At 41.2% G+C, this 25,436-nt stretch overlaps 1 protein-coding gene across 5 annotated transcripts in view; it reads right to left on the bottom strand.

The window, feature by feature from the left end:
- Positions 1 to 284: 284 nt before the first annotated feature.
- CNTN4 (contactin 4) overlaps positions 285 to 25,436 on the bottom strand; it is a 917,793-nt gene continuing 892,641 nt past the window's right edge. For 4 of the 5 annotated variants that reach the window (XM_032867432.1, XM_032867431.1, XM_032867433.1 and 1 more), the window contains 10 exons: positions 21,980 to 22,100; positions 18,053 to 18,211; positions 15,540 to 15,689; positions 13,962 to 14,032; positions 12,662 to 12,896; positions 12,064 to 12,176; positions 11,331 to 11,517; positions 10,788 to 10,900; positions 5,481 to 5,649; positions 1,127 to 2,947 (listed from right to left, as the gene is read on the bottom strand). In XM_032867432.1, coding sequence (XP_032723323.1) covers positions 2,847 to 2,947; positions 5,481 to 5,649; positions 10,788 to 10,900; positions 11,331 to 11,517; positions 12,064 to 12,176; positions 12,662 to 12,896; positions 13,962 to 14,032; positions 15,540 to 15,689; positions 18,053 to 18,211; positions 21,980 to 22,100 — 1,419 coding nt within the window. In that variant the 3' untranslated portion in view covers positions 1,127 to 2,846. Of the gene's footprint in view, positions 2,948 to 5,480; positions 5,650 to 10,787; positions 10,901 to 11,330; positions 11,518 to 12,063; positions 12,177 to 12,661; positions 12,897 to 13,961; positions 14,033 to 15,539; positions 15,690 to 18,052; positions 18,212 to 21,979; positions 22,101 to 25,436 lie in introns of all 5 variants that reach the window. The other variant, XM_032867434.1, reaches the window with a different exon arrangement.

The raw sequence follows: 25,436 nt of genomic DNA, 5'->3' as shown, positions 1-25,436 counted from the left end.
CCACCTTGGAAGCCAACAAATCAGACAGGTGTGAGTGAAGGTGCCTACCATGCCCTTTCCAAAAATACCTCCAGCTCAGTTCGACTTCGCTAATCCAGGTCCTCATTTATCAGATGATGAAGCAGAGAGATACAAAGGACTTTTTCAAAGCATAAAGTCTGAAGCCAGGCCTTCTAATGCTTTCCACCACCTAACAAAAGCCGTGACACAGTTTTCTCTGGTTGGGTCACTGTGGCACACAGGCAGGCAACTGATGCAAAATGCTACGTCAAAGACCCCTTCAATGAATTAATCAATGATTATTTATTGCAAGGCACTGTGCTAGGCACTATGGAGAGTACATGGAAGATAAGACCAAAGTCCCTGCCCTCAAGGAGCTTACAATCTAGTTGGGAAGACAAGGCATACGTACAAGGAAAATTAAGTAACAATAACAGGAGTTACGTTAAAATGCAAGATAACAGTACAAGAGATTTCCAAAAGTAGTACCTGATTAATTACTAAATGAGTGGTATTGACAGGGCTTGTGGCTAATTCAGAGGAAGGACATCCTGAAGGGCTAATATGTGGGAAGACTTCACAGACAGCTGGGGCTGGGCTACCCTAGGACAGTTGGGAACTGGGTGAGAAAGAAGAGTGGGGAGGGCATGTCAGGAAGGGTTAGCTGTACGATCAAAAGGCACAGAGGTGAGACCAAAAGCAAGCAGTGTTTAGGGGCCAGTGAGGGCTCAGTGTGGCTGGATACAAAGTTACATTATTAGATTAAGAAGGGTCTTAAATGATCAAGTTTAGATTTTATCCTTCTAGCAATTGGGTGGAGGATACCTTAAAACAACAGATATCCCTAAGTTAAACATACAAAAGACTTAGCTAATCAAGAGGAACTATTAAAGTTTGAGCTTCAGGATATTTATTTGTGGATTTTGACCCTCTGTGCTTCCAAAGAGGATTTGAAATGGTGTCTTCAGGGCTGTCAATTGCAAAGGAATAGCTCTGGGTCATCTAGCTTTGGATCATGGCCAGAGACTTTTGAGTCCCTCTATCGTTTCAAATTATAACAAGGACAAGGGTGAACTAACAAATTCCCTGACAGGCAGGCAGGAAAAATGCTCCCAAAAGACAAGTATCTTTACAAATGACAGAATATTTATTAACAATACCTTTAAAAAAAGATTACATATGCTAGATCACTGGTAAATATCATTTACACTGGGGTTGGGAACTACCTGGGGTGTCATTTTTTTTCATTCATTTTATTGTTTTGTTGATTTTTTTGTGAGTGTGATATTAAGTTCTGTTTTATTTTAACATAGAAGTAACCATATCAAACTAAGAGAGGAACACAGCTTGAAATACTGACAATATTTTTTCTGGTTACCGCCCTAGTTTTTACACAAGTGGAATCCTGATTATGACTTTACTGGATAAATATAGCTAGAAGGTTGAAAAGTTAACTTATATTATTTGTAAGCAAAAATGACAAATTGCAGGCAAATTTGAGCTCTCTGAGAAAGAAGAAAAGGTGGCAGAGTGTTTACATGTGAAAATTTTTATAGAAAATTTCATTGCCTTTTATATGCACTGTTCCACAAGTGTCAGCTTACAAAACCTCCCCCATTATAACAAATAGTTCTTTTCAAAAGAATATGTTTTTTTTCTGATATTGTCATTTTCCAATGTGTGATTTTAAGACTTAGAAGGTAAAGCTTACAAAGCAACTAAGCTACCTACTGCAAAACAGGATAATCATCAAGATAACATAGGTTATACTAAAGATCTTTTATCATGTCATGAAAATATTCTTTGTGGTGACTATTTGCTGAAATAGGAGAAATTTGCCAAATTCCATATATGATTTTGATTCAAAAGAAGGACTCCTATTATTAAAGACATACACATATATAAAGAAATTATGATTCCATCAACAGAGAATTACCTTTATAAAAAATGTACATTCAAGACAGATACATTTAAAGATAGTAAAATTATCTTTTATCCTCTGAAAGACTTGGTTGACTACAGTCACTTTTGGCCTATGTTACTACTGCATATGTAACGTCAAATTTAATGTCTAAGATAATGCTACTACAAAGACAATGCTAACTTATTGAGTCAAAAGAAAGTCTTACTGTACAATGCTAAATTCAGGGATGGGAATATTGCACAAGGTACCTCTTGGGCAGTTAGTTTAGGTTTTGAATTTACAGCCATTCCTGAAACCATCTCGAGTTGCGTTGAACAACAAAATGCACAATAGGGTGGGAAAATATATTGTACATGTCAAAAGGACTTGATTCAAGGCATTAACCATCCAAAGAGTCATTTACGTACAGTAGCCTTGAGTTACAGACCAAATCCTCAGGTCTTCTGCCACTGAATCATTGTAAAACTGTACAAGTCGTTTGCAATTTATTTACCAAGGTGAGTTTCAAACTCTTTCTCTAAAGGAAATATTCTCAAACAATAATCGTATGATTGTGTTGCCCACAGCATTTTACAGCAGAGGAAAAAAATCAATATCTACATTTCATGTTAACTTTAAAAAATTCTATAAAACACTAAATATATAATAAAAAATATGCATATAAGGACATATGTAAACTGCTTTGGTAACATCATATTACAGATGTCTTCAGTGCATTGCAGAGTTTCCAAAGAAACTTCAGACAAAGCTAGATTTGCTTTGAGGAAGTACTGTATAATGCCATTCCTAAAGAAGCAAAAAACATTTTTTTCCAGTAATAAGATGTACTTGAACAACAATATTACTTAGTACTGGGTGTCTTCAAAACAACTAGCTAAATGTTGCTTATATTATAAACAGCAAGTCCTTTAGATAACTTTTGTCATAAACTGGACCTAGCTGTGAGGGAAATCATGATTGTGCTGATGGCAGACAGCGTACATGCATTTGACGTGGAAGGTCCAGCTCCTCTTGCATAGGCATCTGAAAAGAGAGAAAAAATTCACTCACTGTTGCTTCACCCTGGCTACAGAGGAAAACGAGGCCACGGGGCTTTAGGCAGCAGCAAAGCTGGCCAGATCCTACCAGAAATAACAATTTCCTAATGACTTTTTTTTTTTTTTAAGATTTTATTTATTTGTCAGAGAGAGAATGAGAGAGAGAGCACAAGCAGAGAGAAGGGCAGGCAGAGGGAGAAGCAGGATCCCTGCTGAGCAAGGAGCCTGACGCAGGACTCATTCCAGGATGGTGGGGTCATGACCTGAGCTGAAGGCAGATGATTAACCAACTGAGCCACGCAGGCACTAATGACTTTTTAATATCAGTTCTCTGACTCCCTAGCCAGGAACCTAGGAGTAAGTTATTTCACATCTCTTGAGGTCGGCTGATGCATTTACAAAACGAGGGTTCTACATCTAACATGAGAAGAAACTTCAATGTTACTAATAACGTTACTAATAAATGTTATATCAATGATGCAGCAAAATAAAAGTTGCGGTTCCCCCCCCTTTTTTTTTTTTAAATTTATTTGACAGACAGATCACAAGTAGGCAGAGAGGCAGGCAGAGAAGCATGCAGAGAGAGACAGGAGGAGGAGGCAGGCTCCCGGCTGAGCAGAGAGCCCGAGTGGGACTCGATCCCAGGACCCTGAGATCATGACCTGAGCCGAAGGCAGAGGCTTTAACCACTGAGCCACCCAGGTGCCCCTGCTGTTCCCTTTTTAACTCTACCTTTGCACTGGACATAGAGCCACGGGACACTTGATTCTTACACAAACTATAAGCAAATCTGGTATTGTTTTTACGTTATTTAACAGAGGCCCAGAGGAGTAAGATACTTGTCTGAGATCAACCAGTTAGTAAATAGCTGAACTGGGATTCAAACTCATGTCTGCCTGAATATATCCTTTTTTCTCAACAAAATAATCTCAAGCCTTTCAAATAAAACCCTTTGTTGTAGGTCTGACATTTTTCATAGTAACAGATTACCAACTGTTGTTTGAGGTTTCTCTAAGTGTATAAGATCTTTGACCAACAAAGTAGACAATGTTTTGAGGGAAAGAACTTGTTTTTTTCACAGTTTTATGCTTATCATCTAAAATCAATTAATTATACCAATATTATTGCTTAAGATTTGTTTTTAGAATGAATTAAACCAAGAATAACCAATCTAAAAAAAAAAAAACCCAAATAATCCTTACAATGATAAGAAAGTATGAAGTTAGATTTTTTTTTTTTTAACAGAGTGAGATAAATTAACCCCCAAACAAACCCCTATCTTGTGTTTTTGTGGCTTGGTGATTACTTCCACATCTCTGGTTCCACATCTCTAGTTCCTTTCAACAGAATTTAGAGCCCTTACCTTAGTGAAGTATACAATTCAATGCTGCCCAGTTTTTTTTTTTTTTTTTAAAAACATAAGTGCTCGGATGCCTGGGAGGTTCAGTCAGTTAAGCAACTGGCTTTTGATTTAGGCTCAGATCATGATCTCAGGGTTGTGAGACTGAGACCCCTAGTTCCAGAACTTTTCCATCACCCCAAATGGAAACGCAGAACCCATTACACTGCAATTCATACCACTGGCCAGCCACTACAAGTCACTAATCTGACCTCTGTCTCTATGGATTTGCCTTTTCTGTTTTTTTTTTTTTTTAATAAATGAAACCACGCAATAAAAAATAATATTCTGCTGAGATATATGCAAATGTGTGTGTGTATATATATATAACATATATATGTATATATAAAGAACAGGATTAACTATGTTTGCTGAAAAAAATATTCTCACACTGTTCTGCCTTTGTTACTAAAGATAATCTTGATTATATATAGACATGTATTTAGGTACATGTTACATACACACATTCAAAATTAATAATGTTGAGTTCAAAATATTCTCAGCCACAGACACTGAGTTACACTGTTTTGCTAAAGACAAATTGCCTCAACATTTTAAAAAATCTTTTGCTGGGGCGCCTGGGTGGCTCAGTGGGTTAAAGCCTCTGCCTTCGGCTCAGGTCATGATCTCACCGTCCTGGGATCGAGCCCCACATCAGGCTCTCTGCTCAGCAGGGAGCCTGCTTCCCTCTCTCTCTCTGTCTGCCTCTCTGCCTACTTGTGATCTCTGTCTGTCAAATAAATAAATAAAAATCTTTAAAAATAAAATAAAAAACCCTTTGCTTTTTTCTCCTGAGACATGCTTTTAACTTGCTGAGCGATAGTTTTATAGTTGTTACAGATGCACACATGTCCACATGGGAAAACCAGTGTGACTGATTTGAGGCTGCTTTAATCTGATTTTTGACTGGCAACTGATTAAATCAGTCAAAACTAGTCAAATTGTCTTTTTTATGAAACCACCTATGATCAGCAAACATCAGTTGTCTGATGAAAGGGGGCAGGACTGACCATTGTTACAGAAGCCTTTCTTTGTAGGCTCTACTTTGTCCAAGCCCGAACTCACTGGGAAGACAGAGGAGAGCCAGCAGGCAGGGGGAGGGGAGGAAAAACACTCTTACTTGATATCTTTGGGATTCGAATTTGTTCACTGCTGCTGCCGTCTCCTCCATCACTGAATGGCTTAATTTCTATTATGTAATCTTCATCAAAAGGCAAAGAAAGCTCCACGGATGTTTTATTTGTCTCAATGACAGATGTGCTGCTTTGTCTGTTCCATCTGTACAAGACCTGCCAATACAGAAAGAACAGGTGTCACCTGCTGTCCTCACAAAGGCCCCAAAGATGGAACAGTCATTGTTCTCACCTCTGGGCACCAGCGAAATGTGGGCACCCTGAGGCAGTCAGGCTGCCCACACGCCCCTGGGAGCTTCATTTATAGTAAGGGGCATGTCTGCAGCCACATTTTCATTATGAGGAACAAGCGTACAGGACACTGCTGCATGCGGACGGAGGCAGCATCTGTCAACCAATGCACCATGTGGCCACACAGAACCTCTGGAAGGCTCAGGTGACACACCTGGAAAACGACTTCCTCTTGGAGGCTGCACAGAGCTCAGTCACATGTGAGGGGCTTTGGCATCGGAAGCAACTTGGCTTCCGATGTGGGACTATAGTCCTCTTTATAATCTGAGCTTCAAACAATGAACCCGCCTCACTGGGCTGTTTTCAAGGCTGCATGAGGATTGCATATTAGTGAAGGAAAGGCTCAAAGGAAGCATGTAAGACATACAGTGTTTATGATGGCTTAAAGGAAACGCGAGATAAACATACTTGGCAAAGGTGAGAAGCGCAAGGCAGGCATCATTCATTATCATTATCATGAAACCTCTGGAGAGAGCCCATATCAGCACAGGGAGATGATCTCCGAAAGACAAGGGCAATTACCCCCTTTCCCCCCCGCCCCGGAACTCCTTCTGAGCTATGTGGAAAATAGGGAATATTCTGTGGCCATCACTGTCACTCCAGAAGTGTCTATAGCTTCAACAGTCCCACTCCTGTTTCCCTTCTTGGCCTTCCCTGGATGGGAGTCTGGGTTGGTGGCTCATTTGATGAGGTTCCCAACTAGGTCTCCTGAAAACACACCCCCCTACCTGGAATTGCCTACCCCGATTGCCACCAACAGAAACAAAACCTAAAAGCCTGGACAAGCGCATCTGCCTTTTTGGATATAACAGCGGGGATGATGATTGTCCTGCAAATACTTTCTGATGTTGACTGTGACCTAAGCGCCTTATCGACATCGCCGTGTTTAACTATCACAACAATCAGACAACACAGGCGTTAGTATTCCTTGCCGCAGATGAGAAAACAGAGGCTGGATGAGGACAAAGAGCAGGTACGTGGCAAGGTGAGAGCTCCTGAACCCCAACTCTTAAATTATGGTCCTCCAAAACCTCCAGTTTCTCCTCATAGTGAGAAACAGAGGGGTGGGCGATCGGTGTTCTCCCTCCTGGATGTGCGGCGGAAGAACTTGGGGAATGTGTAAAAAATACTGTCGCTCTAGCCTAGTGCTTCGCAACGGGGGGGTGGGGGGGCTGTTTTGCTCCTCTCCCCCAGGGGGCATTTGGCAATGTCTGCGGACTAGTTTTGGTTGTCACAGGAGGCACTACTGTTTACCAGGTGGGGGTCAGGGATGCTGCTGGACATCCTGCAATGCAGAGGACAGTCCCTAGGCTGAGAGGTACCCAGCTTAGACTGGCCAAAGTGAGGAGGCTCAGAAAGTCTGCTAGAGCCGCACTCCAGCGTTAGACTCCACGGAGGTGAGGTTGAGGCGTGGTTTGTGGGGAAAAAAAAAAAAAAAGAGAGAGAGAGAGAAAGTTTTATGTGATGTTACTGTGGCTGCAAAGCCTGGATTAAATCAGGTATTTAACCTGAATGTGGATCAGAATTGCCTGGAGGGTTCATTCAAACTCAGATCACTGGACCCCAGCTCAGTTTCCAACTTAGTAGTTCTGAGGTTGGACCTTAAAAATCTCCATTTGTAACGAGTTCTCAGATAATGCCAAGGCCTCTGGCCCACCAATGGCACTTTGAGACGGGTAAGATTAGCCCACATTTCAAAATTCTGATCTGCTGAAGTTAGAGACGTAAGACCCACTCCACTATTGCAATAAAAACCAAACACACATAAAATTCAAAAAATTCCCTAAAATGGTATAGATCCCATTTGTTCCTGGCAGTTCATCACCTTAATTTATATCTCTCTAATACAAGGTGGAAAAAACAATTTCCGTAAGGTGGAAAGATTCATAAGCGCCCGCTTCCCCTCCGGAGCATCAGTTGTATCCAACTCGGCGTCCCCTTGCTCATGATCAGGCTCAAATAAATCCTCAGGCACATTCGGGAGTGTCAAAGCGTCTCATCACGGCCCTTCAGGAATGTGGGCTGGCTGATGGGATGCGAGGGCACATCTGGCTTTGAGGAATGAATTGCTTCGTTGATTTACCTCTGGTCCTTGCCAGAGCACACAGAATTCAACCAGTTTCAAATAGAAATCCAGGGGAAACACTTCCAGGAGAAAACAGCTCCGTTACCAGCACGGCTTATCAGTCTTGTAATATTAGGGACTGCCTTGGAACCTAAATAAAAGCCTGTAAAACCTTTGTTTACACCAAACACTCGGTTCAGCTGACCTGTATGAAGGCTGAGCTTTGCATTTCATATAATCCAGGGCAGAAGACAGGGGGAAAGGGCAGGTTCATGGGAGTTAACAGTAGCAAACACAATTCAATGCCTACTTTGTGTTTGAATGCCGTATGTTCTTTATTTTAATGAAAAGTAAGAGAAGTTTAATTTTTGTTCTTATCACATTAGACAGTATCGACAACCTGAAATTATTTCAGTTGTAGTCCATTTTTCAATGTCTGGGTGAAACATCAAAGTGGAGATTTGTCCTAAGTTCTCAAAGATGACAAGTTTTGCCTTGGGAATTGGAAGAGTGGCTAAAAATGGAGCTGTTGGACCTCTGATTTCCTCACCAGATGTAGATCAATATGTGAAGTGTCCAGACCATCAGTCCCCAAAAAAGTGAAGTCGCCACCTCCCAAAGGTGTGATTTCCTTGGACTTGAGTGACCCTCTGAGGATGGTGCTTAGTGCACAGTTCTGTGCTTCTGTTCTTGCCGCTGTAGTCCCTGGGTATTTTGAAATCACTGAGACACTCCCATAATCAAGGTTAACAATAGGACTCTCAGCTACTTTCCCTCAAACTGCATTTTCTCTGCTCCTTGTCCTTCATTGGATGTCCTTGTATACTACAACAAACAACATTTAGGAGTTTTTATGTTCTATGGCTGTTCCCACTCTTTGGCTACAACCATACATACCAGGGATCTGGGTTTCCAGATCACTACACCAGGGAGAAAGAGCCCCTAACTGTGTTATTTTGGCCTGTGCTTTGATTCAAAACACTATGTATGAAACCTGGCAGGGAACCTCTCCACTTCACTGACACAGTCATACACTCGGTGCCTGGAGATGTCCTCCTCACAAGCAATGAGAGCTTTGTCACCACCTGCTACCATATAATGGGACGCCTGGGCTCTTCATCTTTGGGGAGCTGCACTGTGGCTTTGGAGGAAACTGCCTGACATCTTCAATGGGACCAATGAACACTGTACGTTCTAAGTACTAACACCATTACCTATTGAGGTAGGCACTCTAATACAGGTATCAAAGATGAGGACACTGAGACCTGAAGCTATTATGCAATTTGCCCAGGGTACTATGAAAGGTAAAGGGTAGATTTAGCATTCAAACCCAGGCAGTCTGGGTCAATAGCCTATATTCTTAACTCAGACTAGTTTGGCCACCATCTATGTGGGAAAATTGTTTCTCCTTTCTGGTCTCTGTCTTCAAGAATGCAAAACAAGGAGGTTAGAGGTAGAAAACTGATGGCCCATGGGTCACATCTGGCCTGCATATTTTAACTATTTGGCTCTTGGAGTGTTTATTTTATTTTGAGTTAGATGTCAATATTTAAAACTGTCCAAAAACTTATACATGAAAAAATGTTGAGTTCTACCAAGAAATTGGAAGATATAGCCACACTGTTTGGTAACAATATGCAAGAGCTCAAAAGCCACAGCTCCTTCTGGACAATGAGAAAGTCTCTAATTCACCACAGTCTCTCATGCTTCCTATTGTATCATACTGGCATGTGTGTACCTCAGGACCTCGGCACACCCCATTCACTGTGCTTGTAACACTTTTTCCCAGAGACCGATCTTTCTCCCAGAGACCTATCTTTCTCCCTTTTTCATGGCCCAACTGAAATGTCTGAGCCAAAGTTCAGAGAAATATAGAAATAGAAAATAGAAAGAGAAAATTTCTCCTTAATGAAAGAGAAAATGCAGTCCCAAGGGGTTAAATGATTTACTTAGAGTCACAGAGTCAATAGAGGACCAATATGTGGGTCTCCTATCTCTTTATGCTATATGCTAGAAGACTCTGGGCTCTTAGAAAAGGGCCCAGTAAAAGGTCTGGAGATTAGTTTTTAGGGAATGTTTCTCCATTGGTACAATACAAATCACTGTGCGAAGTGAATAAAAGAAAAGGAATCCATGACAGGGAGCCTTTTCCTGAATCTCTCTCTAATCTTAATACCCAAGGTTCTACCACCATGTATGTCAACTCCCAATTCCAGCTTTGGTTTTATCAAGAACTTTCCAAGGGTCCCATGCTTTTTAACTAGTTCCTGGACTAGTTAAAACTAGTTAAAATGCCTTTCTGCTATGCTCAAAATCACTCTGCAAAAATACCACAAAGCATAGCCTACTGACTGCTTTTGTCTGGCCTGCACTGCACTGCCTCGAATGTCATGTCTAGTAAAACAAAACAAGATATTACCAACTGCTTTTAATTGTGGCACCAAGGCTATTCACATTTTTTTTTCTAGCTCTTTAAAGTCAGGCTAGCACTCTGGGATCAGGCCAATGAATCTTCTACAAATTCCTTGCTTCTTTTTCTCTAAATAAATCTAACTATAGGAACATGAACAAAAATGATTAACCATTCATAATATTGTTGATTAAAAAAAAAGTCAACCAGGACAAGCACAAAACAAAGCTGACTGGAGAGATGTTACAAACGTGGTTCTTCATGAGTTTTTGATGACACAACTACAGGGTCTTCAAACATTTCTGATTCACTCTGCCTGATTCCAAAGTTTAGTCAATTTTCTACAACTGCCTTATTGCCATGGACTATTTATAAAACTCAGAGCAAGCCACTCTGGGGACAGAGATGCCTAGAGGGGCTGTGGGACGTCATCAGGGAAAGTGAGAACATAGTCATATGATTTCCTAAGAAGAGACTGTTCTCACTAACAGCAAGATTAGGGGCCTCTGCAAAAAAGAAATTACCCACTTTGTATCCTTTTACTTCCGACTCATTATCTAGGGCCTTCACTTGATCCCAATTCAGGATGATTTTGGAGTCCGATGAATTCCATATGATGTTTCCGGGGGGTTGACTTGGTGCTATAAAAAAATTAAGATATACGAAGTCACAGATTATTAAGTCTCAATGGATTCTGTGGAATATATCCTTACTAGAATTCAAGAGTGGAGGCAATTTAATGGGCTATTGCACTAATATGTGTCTTCAAGGTCACTAAAATCTGACGAGATACAGCATTGCAAATGGAAAAAGATTCAGTTGGTCACCTAACATTTATATCTAAAAGAAGTAGCCCTTCCCCGTGAGGAAAAAACATTTATCTTTCTGTCCTCTGGAGCAATGAATTTTGCATGGTATTCGGAAAGGTTCAGTTAAAATGCTAAGGTAAATTTGAATCCACATAATGATACCAATTAGTATGCAAATGATCATTGGGAGGTGGGGATGGAGAATGAACTGGGGATGTGTCTGATGAATCCCTAAAATATTTCTGAGCAAGGATGTTCTTACGTGGCTTTCTGGTTGTCACATTGACCATTGCGCTGGATGGGCCTGTCCCTGCAGTATTGTATGCCTTGACAGCTAAATGATACAGCGCGCTGCTTTTTAAATTGGTGATTTTTGTTGATGTCTGATTTCCAATTGTTCGTATTTTTCTAGCATTTTCTTCCTTGTCATCATGTCTCCAGTATTTAACCTGAGAAAATAAAAGGGAAGACCTTGGAAACCATATCTTTGGGGATATTTTCAATGTCATCAGCTGATTTTTTAAAAAATGCAGATTCTTATGATGGAATTAATTTTTTATACCAACTCATACGCGGAACTTTCGGAACCAAGGGCTTGGTGTGCTGTGAGAACTTACCCAGAATAGGAAGGCCCCCCCCCACCTTTTTTGTTCTTAGCTTCATAGTGCAAAGGAAAATTGGCACGACCATTACTGGCCATTTCTCACTTGTCCCCTACATTTATCTTGAGCCCAAGTGATTCGCGTGTGTCAAAAGTCAAAGCTCATTTTGTCAACCCTCTTATAAATGCTTAGACCCACATGTATTTTGAAAAATACATTTCTGCAGTGTACCAGAAAAAGGGTGATCTCACAGTGGGATGTTAATTTTTCAACTAATGCCTACTCGAAGCCATTGTTCTCTGAAACAAATTCCTCTAAATAGGAATCTGAGTGTTTTTCTCAATACAATGTGTCTTGAAGTTCCCAGACCAGATGCACGTATCTCTTACTTACCTCATAGCCTTGTATCCGTCCTCTATTCTTCTCCATGGGGGAGGCCCAGAAAACTTCAATGTCTGTGGCAGACAAACTTCTCGCAAAGATGCTGGCTGGTGGTTTGGTGGGTTCTACAGATGAATGTGGAAAAAGTAATTACTCTATCAGCCTCCTCCGGATAGGCTTCTAGATACTGGCATTATAAGGAGCAAATAACCCATGGGTGTATAACAGCCCTTAGTGATTAGGACCCTAACCATCATTTTATAGAGGAGCCATGATTAATAGCTGGAATGGAGTGGGAACAAAGATGGTAAAGACAAAAGTCTTTGGCTTCTAAATTTGGGGGTAGATGGAAGGGAAGTAATTCAGGACTGCTTAAATTTAAGCACCAAGTTTTCGTAGCTAGCAATTCCTTTAACACATATCCTTGTTAATTAGCATTTGCCAGAGGTGAGAGTCCTGGTCATTGGATTATGAAAATAAGAGGGTAAGAAGAAAGGAAAGCCAACTGACTTGAGTAAGGGTCAGGAGAGCTGGGTGACAGTTCAGTCCTAAAGTCAGTAACATCTCATAGCCGAACAAGTATCCCTTATAGAGGCAGCATAAATCATACCTTCTTCTGCAGAATACACTACTGTGGTGGGACTGAACGGGCCTTCTCCTTTATTGTTGAAAACACCCACTTTAACCTCAAAGGGAGAGAAGGGGCGCACGCTCTCATTCCTGAACACGTATCTGGAGGCATCGGCTGATGCCAGCACTGTCAGCATCCAGATCATTTTGCCGTAGGGCCGGAAGGCCACCACATAGCCAAAGCCTCTGCCATTCTGTAATTCCTCGGGGACTGTCTGGGAAAGAAGGGAGGTAGTTTTCAGAAATCACAGCAGTTTGATTCAAATGCTAAGATTGTTTCATTTCACCCTACCTTCCAACGTTCTTATAGACATTCTTCCCACCTATCTTACTTCAGATTTTGTCAGGAGACGGGTTTGGGCCTTGCCATCCATCTATCTTAGCTATGCATGAGGTATTGAAATAAGGTTAAACGAACACTAGGGAGAACCTGCAGTGGAGAGCCTGCTTGTTGATGGGGGAGACCCAGCTCTGAAATTCTTAGAAATGACTAGGAAATTCAGTGGATAGTTGATCTAGAAACCAACAATGCAACATGTACCATCCAATACGAATCTTCCTCCAGGGGCAAAGAGACAAAAGATCGCATTGCAGATCTCATCTTGGCGCAGGCAAGATCCTCCCCCTCAGAACTGAGGAGCTAAGCCGGAGGGGGTGAGAAATTTCCTTCACTGCTGGGGCTTTAATTAAATGAAAGATTTTTAACTTCCAGAACTTTTGTCTAGAATCTTTCAAAAACATTAAGAACACTTCATAAAACTTCAATCTCCTCTCTCAAAATAAATTTTTAATAAATTGGTGACTAACCTACCTCCAAGTTGTTTTAAAAATACCTCACAGAAGAGGGCTCCAGAAGCAAAGCCAATGGCCAGGAAATAATGCTGGCACACCCAATCTATTGCTGGCAGAGGTTTTAAATCAATTGCCCATGTCTCAATTCAGGAAGAAAGGAAAACTGGTTTTCTTTGAAACCAGCCTTCATGGGTATACATATACATATACATATATATGTATATATATATTTTTTTTCTTGTGTTGTCATCCATTTCATGATTTTTTTTTCTGTGATGCATCCAATTAAAACTTAATTCAAGAATTAATGGGCAAACACCATCTTTTCCTGCTACTCATTAGCTAGGTGAGATGGAGTGTTTGCACTCCACTGAGTTTTGGCTCTTAAAAACACAGGAGAAAACTTCTCAGAGTTTTTTTTCACACAGAGGAAAAAAATAAAATAGCCTATACTACTGAGCGTTCCTTTTGTTCCATGATTCATTTACCTCCCAGGTTATAACCAGCTCAGATTTGCTGCCTCCACCACCACTGACGTTAGCTGGGGTGACTTCGGGGACTGTGCAGGAAACAAAAAACAAGTCATGTCAGGTGGTAAAAGCAAATGAAGGGCAGGAAGGTCACCTGGCTGAAGTGACTCCCTTTAAACAAATACGCTGATAAACATATATCTTTGTCTTTTGAGATCAGGACCAGTGTGCTCAAGCCGCCCAAAGCATCAGCTTAAAGAAGTGAAACATACCAAGGAAATCACTACTGGTTACCTGTTTCCCATTCAACAAGGTAGACAAGGTATGTGACAAGTCTGACCAGCTTTCAGCTCCATCCCTAGGGGCTGAGGTTCAGTGCTTTGAAAGGACTGAGGTTCTGGTTCTAATGCTTGGAGAGGCGTTTATTAACGATGCGGTGGTACACAAAAGACAGACAATACACACTCTGCCTGTGCAGAGCTTACAATCTTGTTGGAGGGAGAGGGACATGCAGAACAATTACACAGGGATGTTGACAATAAACAACAATACGGTGCAGACAGAATGAAATGCAGTGACATTCTGAAGTAGCAGGCTGCTCAGAGTAGGGTTGGGCTCATGGCTTCTCAGAGGAAGGTGAGTTTTGAGCTGGGTGCTGAAGGAAGTGGTAGACATAGGTTGACCCCTGGCTCACTGTGCTTAACCTCTTTGATCCCCAGTTTTCTCTGTAAAAGAGGGGAAATTATGCTAGCTTCTTCCTCAGAACTGCTGAGAGGAATCAATTCAATGACAGTTTTGGAGGGGGAAAAGAAAGCATGGGGATTAGCTAGTTACCACCATATAAATGAAAGATTCCAGAAAGAATTTAGAAATTGGTGACTGGGTGTGTTCCCTCAGTGAAAGCCAATAAAATAGATCTAGATGGATTTCTGCCCAAAGAGTAGGGTCAGAGTTCCCGTTTGCTTAGGAACCTTCAACACACACTTGGCCTTGTCACAGCTGGGGACTCTGCAAAGACCCACACGTAGGCCGCCCACTTGACAAGAGAGAAGGAAATGTACAACTGACGCAAGTGCCTGTTATTCTTGCCCTGTGCTCCTTCAGGCTGTGGGTGCGGAGGGTCTCATACTGAACTGTTGCCTGGGCTTGTGTGAGTTAGCAGGATGTTCTGAATCTTAGCTTCTGGGAAAGGTCAGTAAGAAAATCTTACCAAATACTTCTAAAAAATTTATTCTTTGCAACTCATGATTTCTGTGTGTTGATTTTATTTGAAATGTGGGGCGTGTATTAAAAAATAATTCCTGGTTGAAGAATCTTCGTGAAAATGAACCAATGAAGAAAGTTGGCATTAGAAGAACTAAGCACAGGGTGTCTCCCCCTATACAAGAAGACCCAGTGGAGAGTAAGAACTTAACTCTTGACTGAGACTCAATAAGCTGAGCAAGTCCTCACCTGGTTTCTGATCAATGTAATCATTCAAGGGAAGGGGGTGCTAATACAGAGCCTTGTTAGGGCTAAAGAGCAGGAAGAATTCAAAGCCTTTTCCTAAGAGATCATAGCTACTGGCATAGAGTCTGTGTCGTGGCTGCTACTCACGAGCCTCTTCTGTCCTCCGCTTCTCTGAGGGCCGGCTGGGCTCCCCGATCCCAATCACATTGGCGGCAACGGTGCGGAATTCATACTCGACCCAAGGGTTCAAACCCACGACAGTCGCTGTGAATGTCTTCCCATCAATAAGTTCTGGGACTGAAAGACATCAAAAGGTGGGGATGTTTTACAGGATTCTATGTCAAGCAGAGAGGAGCTTCCATCCATCATCATTACCGTTACTGTGTGCAGGGCATTGTAGTTGGTCTGAGACGAGTTGTTCAACAGCTGTTAGTGGGAAGTAATTCAAGAACTCTCTTTTGCTAAACTAACAGGTTCAAATCAGATACCAGCAGATGACATTATGGTCTTCAAAGCCCCAAGGCACTTGACTGTAATCATTATTGCTATCACCTAATACATTTTCCAACATTTACTGCACAGTGTTGTCTACACTGTATACTTTTTAAAACTATTCTATGAATAAAGTAAAATCACTGTCTTCATTTTTGTAGATGAGGAAACGGTGTCTTATAAAGATTAAGTTACTGACCCAAGATTGCACTGAATTTGCACCTTTGACTGTGTGGCCCAAGTTCTATAACTTACTATAATAATGACGTTAACAAAATTATGAATCTATAATACCACTGACAGGAACTATACTAACACATCTCAAGAAAGAATCTGTAAACCTAAAAGGAAAGACCATGAAGATCAGGGAGTCAGAGAGGCAGAATTTGACAGTATTCACCCAGAACTGTTTGGAGAAGAGCTCCTTCCCAATAGGACATGGCCCACTGTTTGATGCCATAAAGTAACAAGCAATGGACATTGCCTCCAGGCTCACTGAACAACTGTTTGAGTTTTAAATGGGTTATCATAAAGATTTCCCATGTGAGGGGTACCTGGCTGGCTCAGTCAGTATACCATGCAACTCTTGATTTTGGGGTTGTAAGTTCAAGCCCCACATTGGGTATAGAGCTTACTTAAAAAAATAAAAAATAAAGATTTCCCATGTGGCCAAGAAGACTTAAAGGGAGGTCCCCTGTGACAAAGCTGAGGCCATCATCCTGGTGCCTAGGGTTCAGTGGCTGCCAGGCTCCTTAGGCCACACTAACACAGTCCTAGCCTCCAAAGGTAAAGAGTGTGGGCTTTGGAGTCAGACCATCTGGATTCTAAACTTGAATCCACATTTAGTACCCCAATAACCTTGGGCAAGTCTCTTAACCTTTCCAGTGCTTTGGTTTCCCTACCATAAAATGAGGCTAATAACAGTATCTATTCACACCACTGTTGAGGAAAAAAAAAAAAAAAAAAAAAAAAGCACTTAGCAAAGCATAGAGCACACAGTAAGGGCTCAGCAAATTGTAGTGTTTTGTTTTGTTTTTTTTTTTTTTAAACCATCATTATCAGCAGCATCTTCATCCTCTTCCTTTTCTTCATTATATTTCTGTAGTACTTCTTGTTCTTAAAATGTTTCACAATTGTTTCTCTTTTGGTTCATACACAATTCTCATCATGCCCATTTAACAGAAGATGTAGTTGCCTAGAGATCTTCTGAGTAGCAGAGTCAGGGCTAGCATGATCCCCTAACTTCCAGATTTTTTCTGTCTTTCCTTCCTAAGCACAAATGTGACTCAGAAGAAAGAGATTGAGCTGCAAACACAGAAACCCACTTCTGAGGTTGGACAAGCTGATGTAAAAAAATAAAAAACAAAAAACAAAAAACAACGAGGTTGTTAAAATCAATATGATTCATCTGAATTGCACAGAACTACTCCTATCACCCCATGTATTTCTATTTCAAATATCAAGACGACACAGCCAACCCCTGAGGACCAGAGGAGTGTGTATCTTGCTGGCAATAATTACTTATTTGTCCATTCTTCCTCAAATGAAACCTACGTAAAATAACAAGAGTCAGTTTGGAGGGGCAGGGATGGTATGGCAACTCACATGGCTTTTAATATAACAGAATCTCATGACTCTTCATGTCCAAATTTAGCCATCTTAAAAAAAAAATAGATAGCAAGTCAAGAGGCTCTAGGCAGTCCTTAGTTACTGGTTTGTTGAGAGCCATATATAAACTTTACATAGACTATGTAGACTAGCATAATCCACGGCTTCTCAAAGTGTATCATCAGTAGCACACAGATAATTTTAGGTAATAGGCAGATTGAATGTTATATATTTTTTTTTTTTACAACTAAAGTATTTTAATATGTATGTTAAGAAAAACTATGACCAACATACAGATCTAGCATTTCATAGACATTATTGCTTAGGGCAAGTTAAGAAAAACAAACAAGCAAACAAATGTGAATTGATATAAAGAAAAATATTAAAGAAATGATAGTACCATTGACTGAGGGTTAGGAAACACTGCCACAATGTATCATTCATAGTTGTGTCTTAATGAGAACCTCGATGGCCCTTGGCTTCTGCCACAGTGCTCTGTCCATTATGCTGAGTTTAAGAAGCCTCTGTGAGACACGAGCACCAGGCATCCAATATGGTACCTGTATTGACTGCTTGCCAGCCCACGGAGAACGGAGTCCTGGCTTGAATGACATACATGGTGATGGGGCTGTGGTTGTCAGGTCCAGGTCTCCAGGACAGCTGAGCGGTGGTATCTGTAATTTCATCTATAGTCACAGCCTCTGGGGGTCCTGGGGGACCTGTGAAAGAGCAAGACCCTCAGAGGTGGGGGAGTATGTTCACGTGTCCAAGTGAGTGATTGTGGAACTGAGTGCAGTGCTGATCCAGTCAACCATTTCACCCACTCACAGATTCATCACTTGTCAATTCCTTTTTGAATGCCTATTGGGTGCCCAACATTCTTCTAGGCTCTGAAACTACAGAGATGAATGAGACATGGACCCTTCTTTCTGAGAGGGTCACTATATAATCAGAAAAAAATAATAGGTCAGCCAGAAATTAAAATAGAATACTGGTTCCAAATGGTAGGAGAGACTACTGGGATACCACAAAAGCTCAAGTTCATTAATTCAACTATCATATATTTACAGGCTCCTGATATGGGTCAGGCAGTGTTATCTATGGATAGAATAGTGATAAATTAAGATGACAGTCTTTTGGAAATGGTCATTGCTAGGACTGAGCATGTGGATTTGAGCAGAACTGGCTTTGGGACTTCCATGGTCACAATGCTGCTCCATACATTTCTACTGCGCTGTAATTACCGACCCCAGCCCTGCCCCATGTCATATGTGAACACACACTTGTATACAAGGGAATGTCTGTGAAAGTGGCCGGTGTTCAAGAGTCACAAGATTATGGGTTCTTCAGTACAACTTCAGACCTGGGCTGGAGTTGAAAGACCTTCATTTGCAGCTTCTGTAAATCATACCTGTTATTTTTCTACTTATCTTCCTGATGTTCACTGTTTCTCTCCATGTATTTAAACCATTGAAATGAGAGGAAATCAGTTCTAAATGAAGGCTTGGAAATCCCAGATAAACAGAGGATGGAAAGCGATAGGCAAACAAACACAAAATTGCAACCCAAGCAAAGCCCCAGAGGTGTCTTAGATTCCAACAGGAAAGATTCTTACCAGGCAATTCAATGCATTTGTAGCAAGACACAACTGACCGCCTCGGGAGGGAAGGTGATCATGAGGGAGACATGATGACAGTCCTCATGTCCCTGAGACAGGAATAAGAAGCTATCTATTCCTGGCAGGGCTTTGCTCACCCACCTATAGAGGTCAAGTGTACTGCCACGCACTACTGGGCCAGGTGGCTGGGTGGGGAAGAAAGACGTCTAGCGGACTGGTGAAAAGTTAATTGTAATTTCTTGAAGTAAGACTTTAACTCCTGTACCCTTCATAGGATGCCCTAAATTTCTCTTTCCTTTTTAAAAAGTCATTTTTATAGACCCACAGGTGAAACTAAATTTACCTTCTCCCTCCTACTCCTGCATGAAAGGTCTGGAAATCTGTACGCTGAAACTGATTAATTTTCCATGGTGACATTTCAGCATGCCAGTCTAATGCCACCTGGATAGAGCTGAGGCAAACTTTGGTCTTTGCAACCCTGATTAACTAGATAAAGTCCAGGAACACCCTATCATTGTCTTTTTTCTCACTACCTCGCTCATCCTAGATTCCCTCCACCAACCCCAATTTCAATGAATGCTCTTTTTTGATGGCCTTTAAAATCAAAGCATAAATAGAAAAGTGTTCCCCTCTAAACTCCTCAATGAACTAAACAGACAGGGATTATTTGAGCCCACTTTGGGCAGCCAAGTAAAGGAAAATGAAGGGGTGGTATGAATTTGGCCACTGGCGGTAAGATGGTGCTTGCATAACTTTGTTTGCTCTGCTGCTCCTGCCACTGACCACACCAGTGGTCACGGAATGTTTGTCAACTTTGTGTTGGGGAAGTAGGGTCCCTCTTTCAAAATGAAAAGATGAGCCAATGTTTATCCTCTGAACAAAATGTTCACATGGTCAGGGCTCACAGATGTTTTGGTCAAGGCAACAGAAGAGGGAACACTGGTATGAGACCAGAGCCTCAGCTTCTCTCTCAGTGAAGAAGGGCTTTTCTACCCACCGGTAGCGGGCTATACACTGAATAAAGTAGGTATCAGAGAATCAAGGGGGCGTGGAGCCAAGACTCAAAGCTTTACCAGTTTCAGATACAAAAATCTCTTACAGGGCAGTGAAATACGTTTCTGCGTCCTTTCTGTAATATGCAGAAAAGCTGCAAGGGCAGAGCTAGAGGAAATAAAACGAAAGATTATGGTTTAAAATGGCATATTAATTTATTGGCCTTATTAACTGATTAGACTAGATTTTCTTTTAGACTGAGTTTGCAAATTCCTCTTGGTATTTAATGTTATTTTCTGTGAAATGAAGTATACAATATCATTTAAGAACTTCAAGTATTACTGATTTAAATATTTATTAGTCTAATTTATTGGTGTTTAAACTGCTGATCTGAACATTATCCTAATTAAATAGAGGATAAATTTTCGGCAACAGAATTCTTTTGTCCCTAGGGGGAGAGCAGAGCGGCTCTCATGTATTTTAAAATGGAAATAAACACGTTTCCATGTTATTCAATGGGTAGCTCAACCCAGGTTGAAAGTTTTTTGCTCTTATCTCGCTCTTACCTGTACCATTACCGAAAGGTTTTTGTAGGCAATTGAAAGAGGAAGGAAGCAGACAGTTGGAAAAGCTATTTTTCTTTAACCTCTCTTGACAATGAGGTTAAGTCGGGAACTCCCACACATCTCCCCCTCTCAGGTTCTGCCTAAGGGTAGGGCAACATGTCTATCACTTCCAGTAATTCCTTGTTCTCCCTGAACTCAGATTTACCCTGCCTCTGTATCTGATTTCCCCTGGAGTTGTGATTCTTGCCCTCCAGGTTCTGCCGGCCAAAGATACCCAAATACCAATGCTTAGGGTTCAGAGGAAGGAGGTGCTAGCCGAGAGATTATTTGGATATTCTGATTTGGTTTCGCTTTTAACACTTGAGAAAAGCTCCGAGCATGCGTCAGTTTGATTCTTGTACATCCACTGGTTCCCAAAGATTTTAATTTCAATATAAAAATATTTGTTAAAGGGGTGCCTGGGTGGCTCAGTGGGTTGAGCCTCTGCCTTCAGCTCAGGTCATGATCTCAGGGTCCTGGGATTGGGCCCTGAGTTAGGCTCTCTGCTCGGTGGGAAGCCTGCTTACCCCCCTCTCTCTGCCTACTTGTGATCTCTCTCTCTCTGTCAAGTAAATAAATAAAATCTTCAAAAAAAAATTAAAAAATATATATTTGTTAAAGCTCCATTTACTGTTGCTTTGTAAACTGGTTCCATGGGGCTCAATCAGGGCCTTTGGAGCCATTAGGTTGAAGTTAGGCCATGTTGGGAGGACTGAAGAAAACCTCACAAAGGTCAATTTGCACATCAACTGCCAGCTGATTTATTGCATCCCAGGCAGTCACAAAGTGTTCCCTCTAAAGCCATATTTTAAGAACTGGATTGAACTATTAACTTTAGGGAAAAAGGGGAACTGGGAAAAACAGGTGATTTTCTGAAGCCACAGTTCTATCAGTGCCCTAAATCACTAATTTGGCTTAGCCCAAATGAAACATCAAAAGGCACGGTTTGATCCTTCTTAAAACTATTTGCTTTTGTTAATCCAAAATTATTCTAGAAGGTCCTATCAACTCCAACAGCCACACATCGGGGCACTTGGGGCACTCACAGGAGTTATTTTCAGTCCAGAGTAACCAGATTGCTCTGCACTTTCTGGTGATCCCTCCTATGAGAAAGAGATACACAGAGGACTGTGGGCTGTTAGCCACTGTTTGCAATGTTCAGCTTCTATCTGACTTTCTTCTGTAATTCTAAACCGGTGAGGTTTTTAGCAACCTGTGCAGGAGTAGATATCACACAAGCATTCCAGGAACAGAAACCAACATTCCCATACCTCTCACAATCAGGTCCGCAGCAGCAGAGAGCTTGTCTACACTTGTTTGGACCATGCAGACATATTTCCCAGCATGCTTCAGCTGGATGTTTCGGATCATCAAATCACCAGCTGAATCCTGCTGATAAAGTAGGGGAAAGTGGCTACAATTACTTTTTAATGAGCTCTAAATATCATTATCACATGAAGGACACTGTGACTAATGGATTTATTTTATACTGGCTGATGAAAACATTAGTGATGCAAGCCATGGCCTATTAAAAACATGTGAGCCTGCATGGGAGATAAGAACCCCAACACCTTCAGAACACACCTTGGACAAGACCTTGGGGGTGTGTGGCTTCTCTGGGTCTCTGGAGCAGTTTGCCACCTGTGTCGGAAGCACTTAAACTTACTGAAGGTGGCTCTTGATCTCGTCCTGTGGGTTTCTTCAGATAAGCCCTCAACCTGCAGCCTTCACTGGCTTTCCCATACTTTGGAACTCTATATTTGGAAAGGGGAGGCAAGCCCACATTTGGAGGCATCTGCATTTTACTGCATAACTCTGTCTTACAGCCAGCATTTTGATTGTTCCCACGTTTGAATTAAAAGAGTATGAGGACCACACTCCCCAAGGAAATCTAGCATCACCTAGTGTGGAAGACTGCTATAATTTGTTTTTGAAATGCCAAATGCAAGTTTGATTAGCAGATGAATAGGACTGATTACATCCCAGTATGGATTTCTGTGTGCCCTAGAAATATTCCTACATGCTCACCAGCACTGTGCTTTTAATAAAAATGAGACGATTCCTCTACAGGTTATCACGAAGGTGGCATTTTAACTAAAGAACATGGCTACACTTTGGGGTTTCATTTCATAGCTCTGTTCATCGAAAGTTTGGGGAGCAGGTGGCTTGCGTAGGAGTGCTCCCTAGAGGTCAGATGCAGGAAGCTATGTTTACTTCTAACCCCATAATGGACGACAAGGTAACATAGGTTATTTTGGCCCTGTTGCTATTCTTCCAAATGACAATAATGTTCTATAATATTTAAATACGGGAGTCATGTATTAAAGCTAAATACTCACATGTTCTATGAGGTAGGTGCTCTATTGTCCTTACTTTACAGGTGAAGAAACTCCAGCACAAAGAAGTTATCACTTGCCTGAAATCACTTAGGTAATAAATGGGGGAGCCAGGATGTGAACCCACAAGGTCAGGCCATTCTACCAATTCGAAAGACTTTATTCTCAATCTAAGTTAATGTGTACTTAGTTCCCTTTGTTTTAGAGCAACATATCACAAATCCATCCAGGACAATGGAAAACCTAGAACTGCCAATAGTTGTAAATAAGTTTAGAAGACAGGCTCAAGCATTCAGTGAAGGGAGAGCTGATGTGTAGGTACTCAGTTAGCTTGGGCTGATCCCTGCTGTGTGATTTTATGTAAGTCTCTGGGTTTCGGTTTATTGACCTATGGAAGAAGGATACATTGCCCACTGGGTGAGGTTGTGAGAATCAAATCAAACTGTATGTGTGTGTGAAATCTGAAAACTGGGAAGCACAGAGTGAATTTAAATTGGTCTTGTTGATCACCATGAGTGGTCATGTCAAAGATATTAAATCTACCTCAAGGAGAGCTGTGATACATATATTTTTTTAACCTGAAAGCTCTTTTATTTATAACCCTTGGGTTCTCATTCAGATTCTATTTACTAATCAAGTCTTATAATTGCTCAGTAAAAAAGAGTACAATAATTGCTACCCTATTCCACAGGCTTTCTGTGATGATTAAAGAGCTGATAGACATGAAAGTGCTTAATAAATCATCAGGCACTGGGCAAATATAAGGCTTCATCATCATCATCATTAATACTTCTTTACCTAAGACATTCATGTGGTTATTAGGACTCTCAGGTATAGGTTGAAACAGAAAAATATGCCTCAGAGGGAGGCGTGTGCAGGGAAGGTGGAAAGCGGAACTTGTTTTAAAGAAACGGGTATACCGTATCAATAATCCATTTTATTCACCAAGGTCTTAAAGTCAGGATAAACTAGTTGTAGCCTGAAAACTTCACAGTACAGCACCAAATTAATGGAATGTGCTGTCTTTATTTACATATTTGGACCAGAGTTGTGTTTTAAAAGTTTAAATTGAAACAAAGAAAAAAAGAAAGTCAGGATTGAAGTAAGAGTCTCACAGAAGGAGGACACCATCAACTTTGTCTTTCCCTTTGAAGTCCTCTAGATCACCCAGTTTGCGGAGATCTATCTTTGTGCTCCTCCCAAAGTGAACAAAACAGCACCGGCTTATATTCTCCTGGGGTGGCCTGTTCTGTTCCTGACAGGGCATTTGGAGACTGTCAAAGGACAAGTGGAAACGAAAACCCCCAACAGATTGGCTCTACCCAACATCCCTTCTACCACGCTGACCCAGGAAGTAGAAGCTGTGAAATGGCTTGACTTCAAAATTGCTTCCCTCCCTCTTCTACTGTCAAGTTCTACCTCTATAGACATTAAGGATCCTGGTGACTAACATACGTACTTCTCACAGTTTGTAGTGCGGTCCTGAATTTTTCACTTCTTTGCAATAATTGATTGGTGAGAGTTTCAGAGAAGAGACAAGCTTTTCCCATCTGAGAGGCTAACGAGGGGGATCCCACAGACAGAACTCGCTACAAAGGTGGTCATTAGTGCTTGACTCCGTAAAGGGTGTCTCCACCTGTGCCTCAGCCCTGGCTGGTATGCAGCCAGGCCAGGATAACATCCACATCTATCTGACTGGCAGGCTAGCTCTTTTGATTGGTCAGACAGCTGTTCTAATTGGTTGGTGCCTGTGCCATTCTGGGAGATAATATTTTTAATGTCTCTCCTGGACAAGACATTGGTCTTAGTGTGAAAACTAATATTCTGCTTAATCTATGAAGGTCTTCTCAATGTATACTTTCCTGTTATTAAAATCAATGTTATTCTTCCTTCAATTAGTACAACTATTAAAATTTGTCAAATACTTCTTTTGTGGGAGGCATTGGACTATGCACTTTTCTAGACCTGAAGGTATTTAGTATCTTCAATGCCCTTGTGAAATTCGTATCTCTCCCACTTGATTATTAAGCCAAATCATATCAAAGAAGTCCACAATGCTTAATATTGGCAATTTCATCCAGCCTTTCTCAACCAGGATTACAAGAGAGACTCCCTCATGACCTAAGGTATCCACTGATGTAATAAACTAACTTCTCTCCTATGTATCTAAAATATTACCAGTTGTATATGATCTTTGGAAAAACTGAGAAAATGCTTGGTGCTCTGTGAGAGACATCATTTGAGAAAGGCTGCAAGAATGTAATTAACAGGACTAATACTATAGTTGAATGGAAAACAGGCCCTCAGCATATCATACAGATATTTTTATAAGCCTTAGCCCACTTTTTCTCAACATAAGGGGTAAGGGAGGCAAAATGAAGTAGGCAGATTA

This window comes from Lontra canadensis, unplaced genomic scaffold (assembly GCF_010015895.1).
Source record: "Lontra canadensis isolate GAN:19392208 unplaced genomic scaffold, GSC_riverotter_1.0 scaffold34, whole genome shotgun sequence".
NCBI classification, from domain to species: Eukaryota; Metazoa; Chordata; class Mammalia; order Carnivora; family Mustelidae; genus Lontra; species Lontra canadensis.
This window is presented reverse-complemented; position numbering and strand designations above follow the sequence as displayed.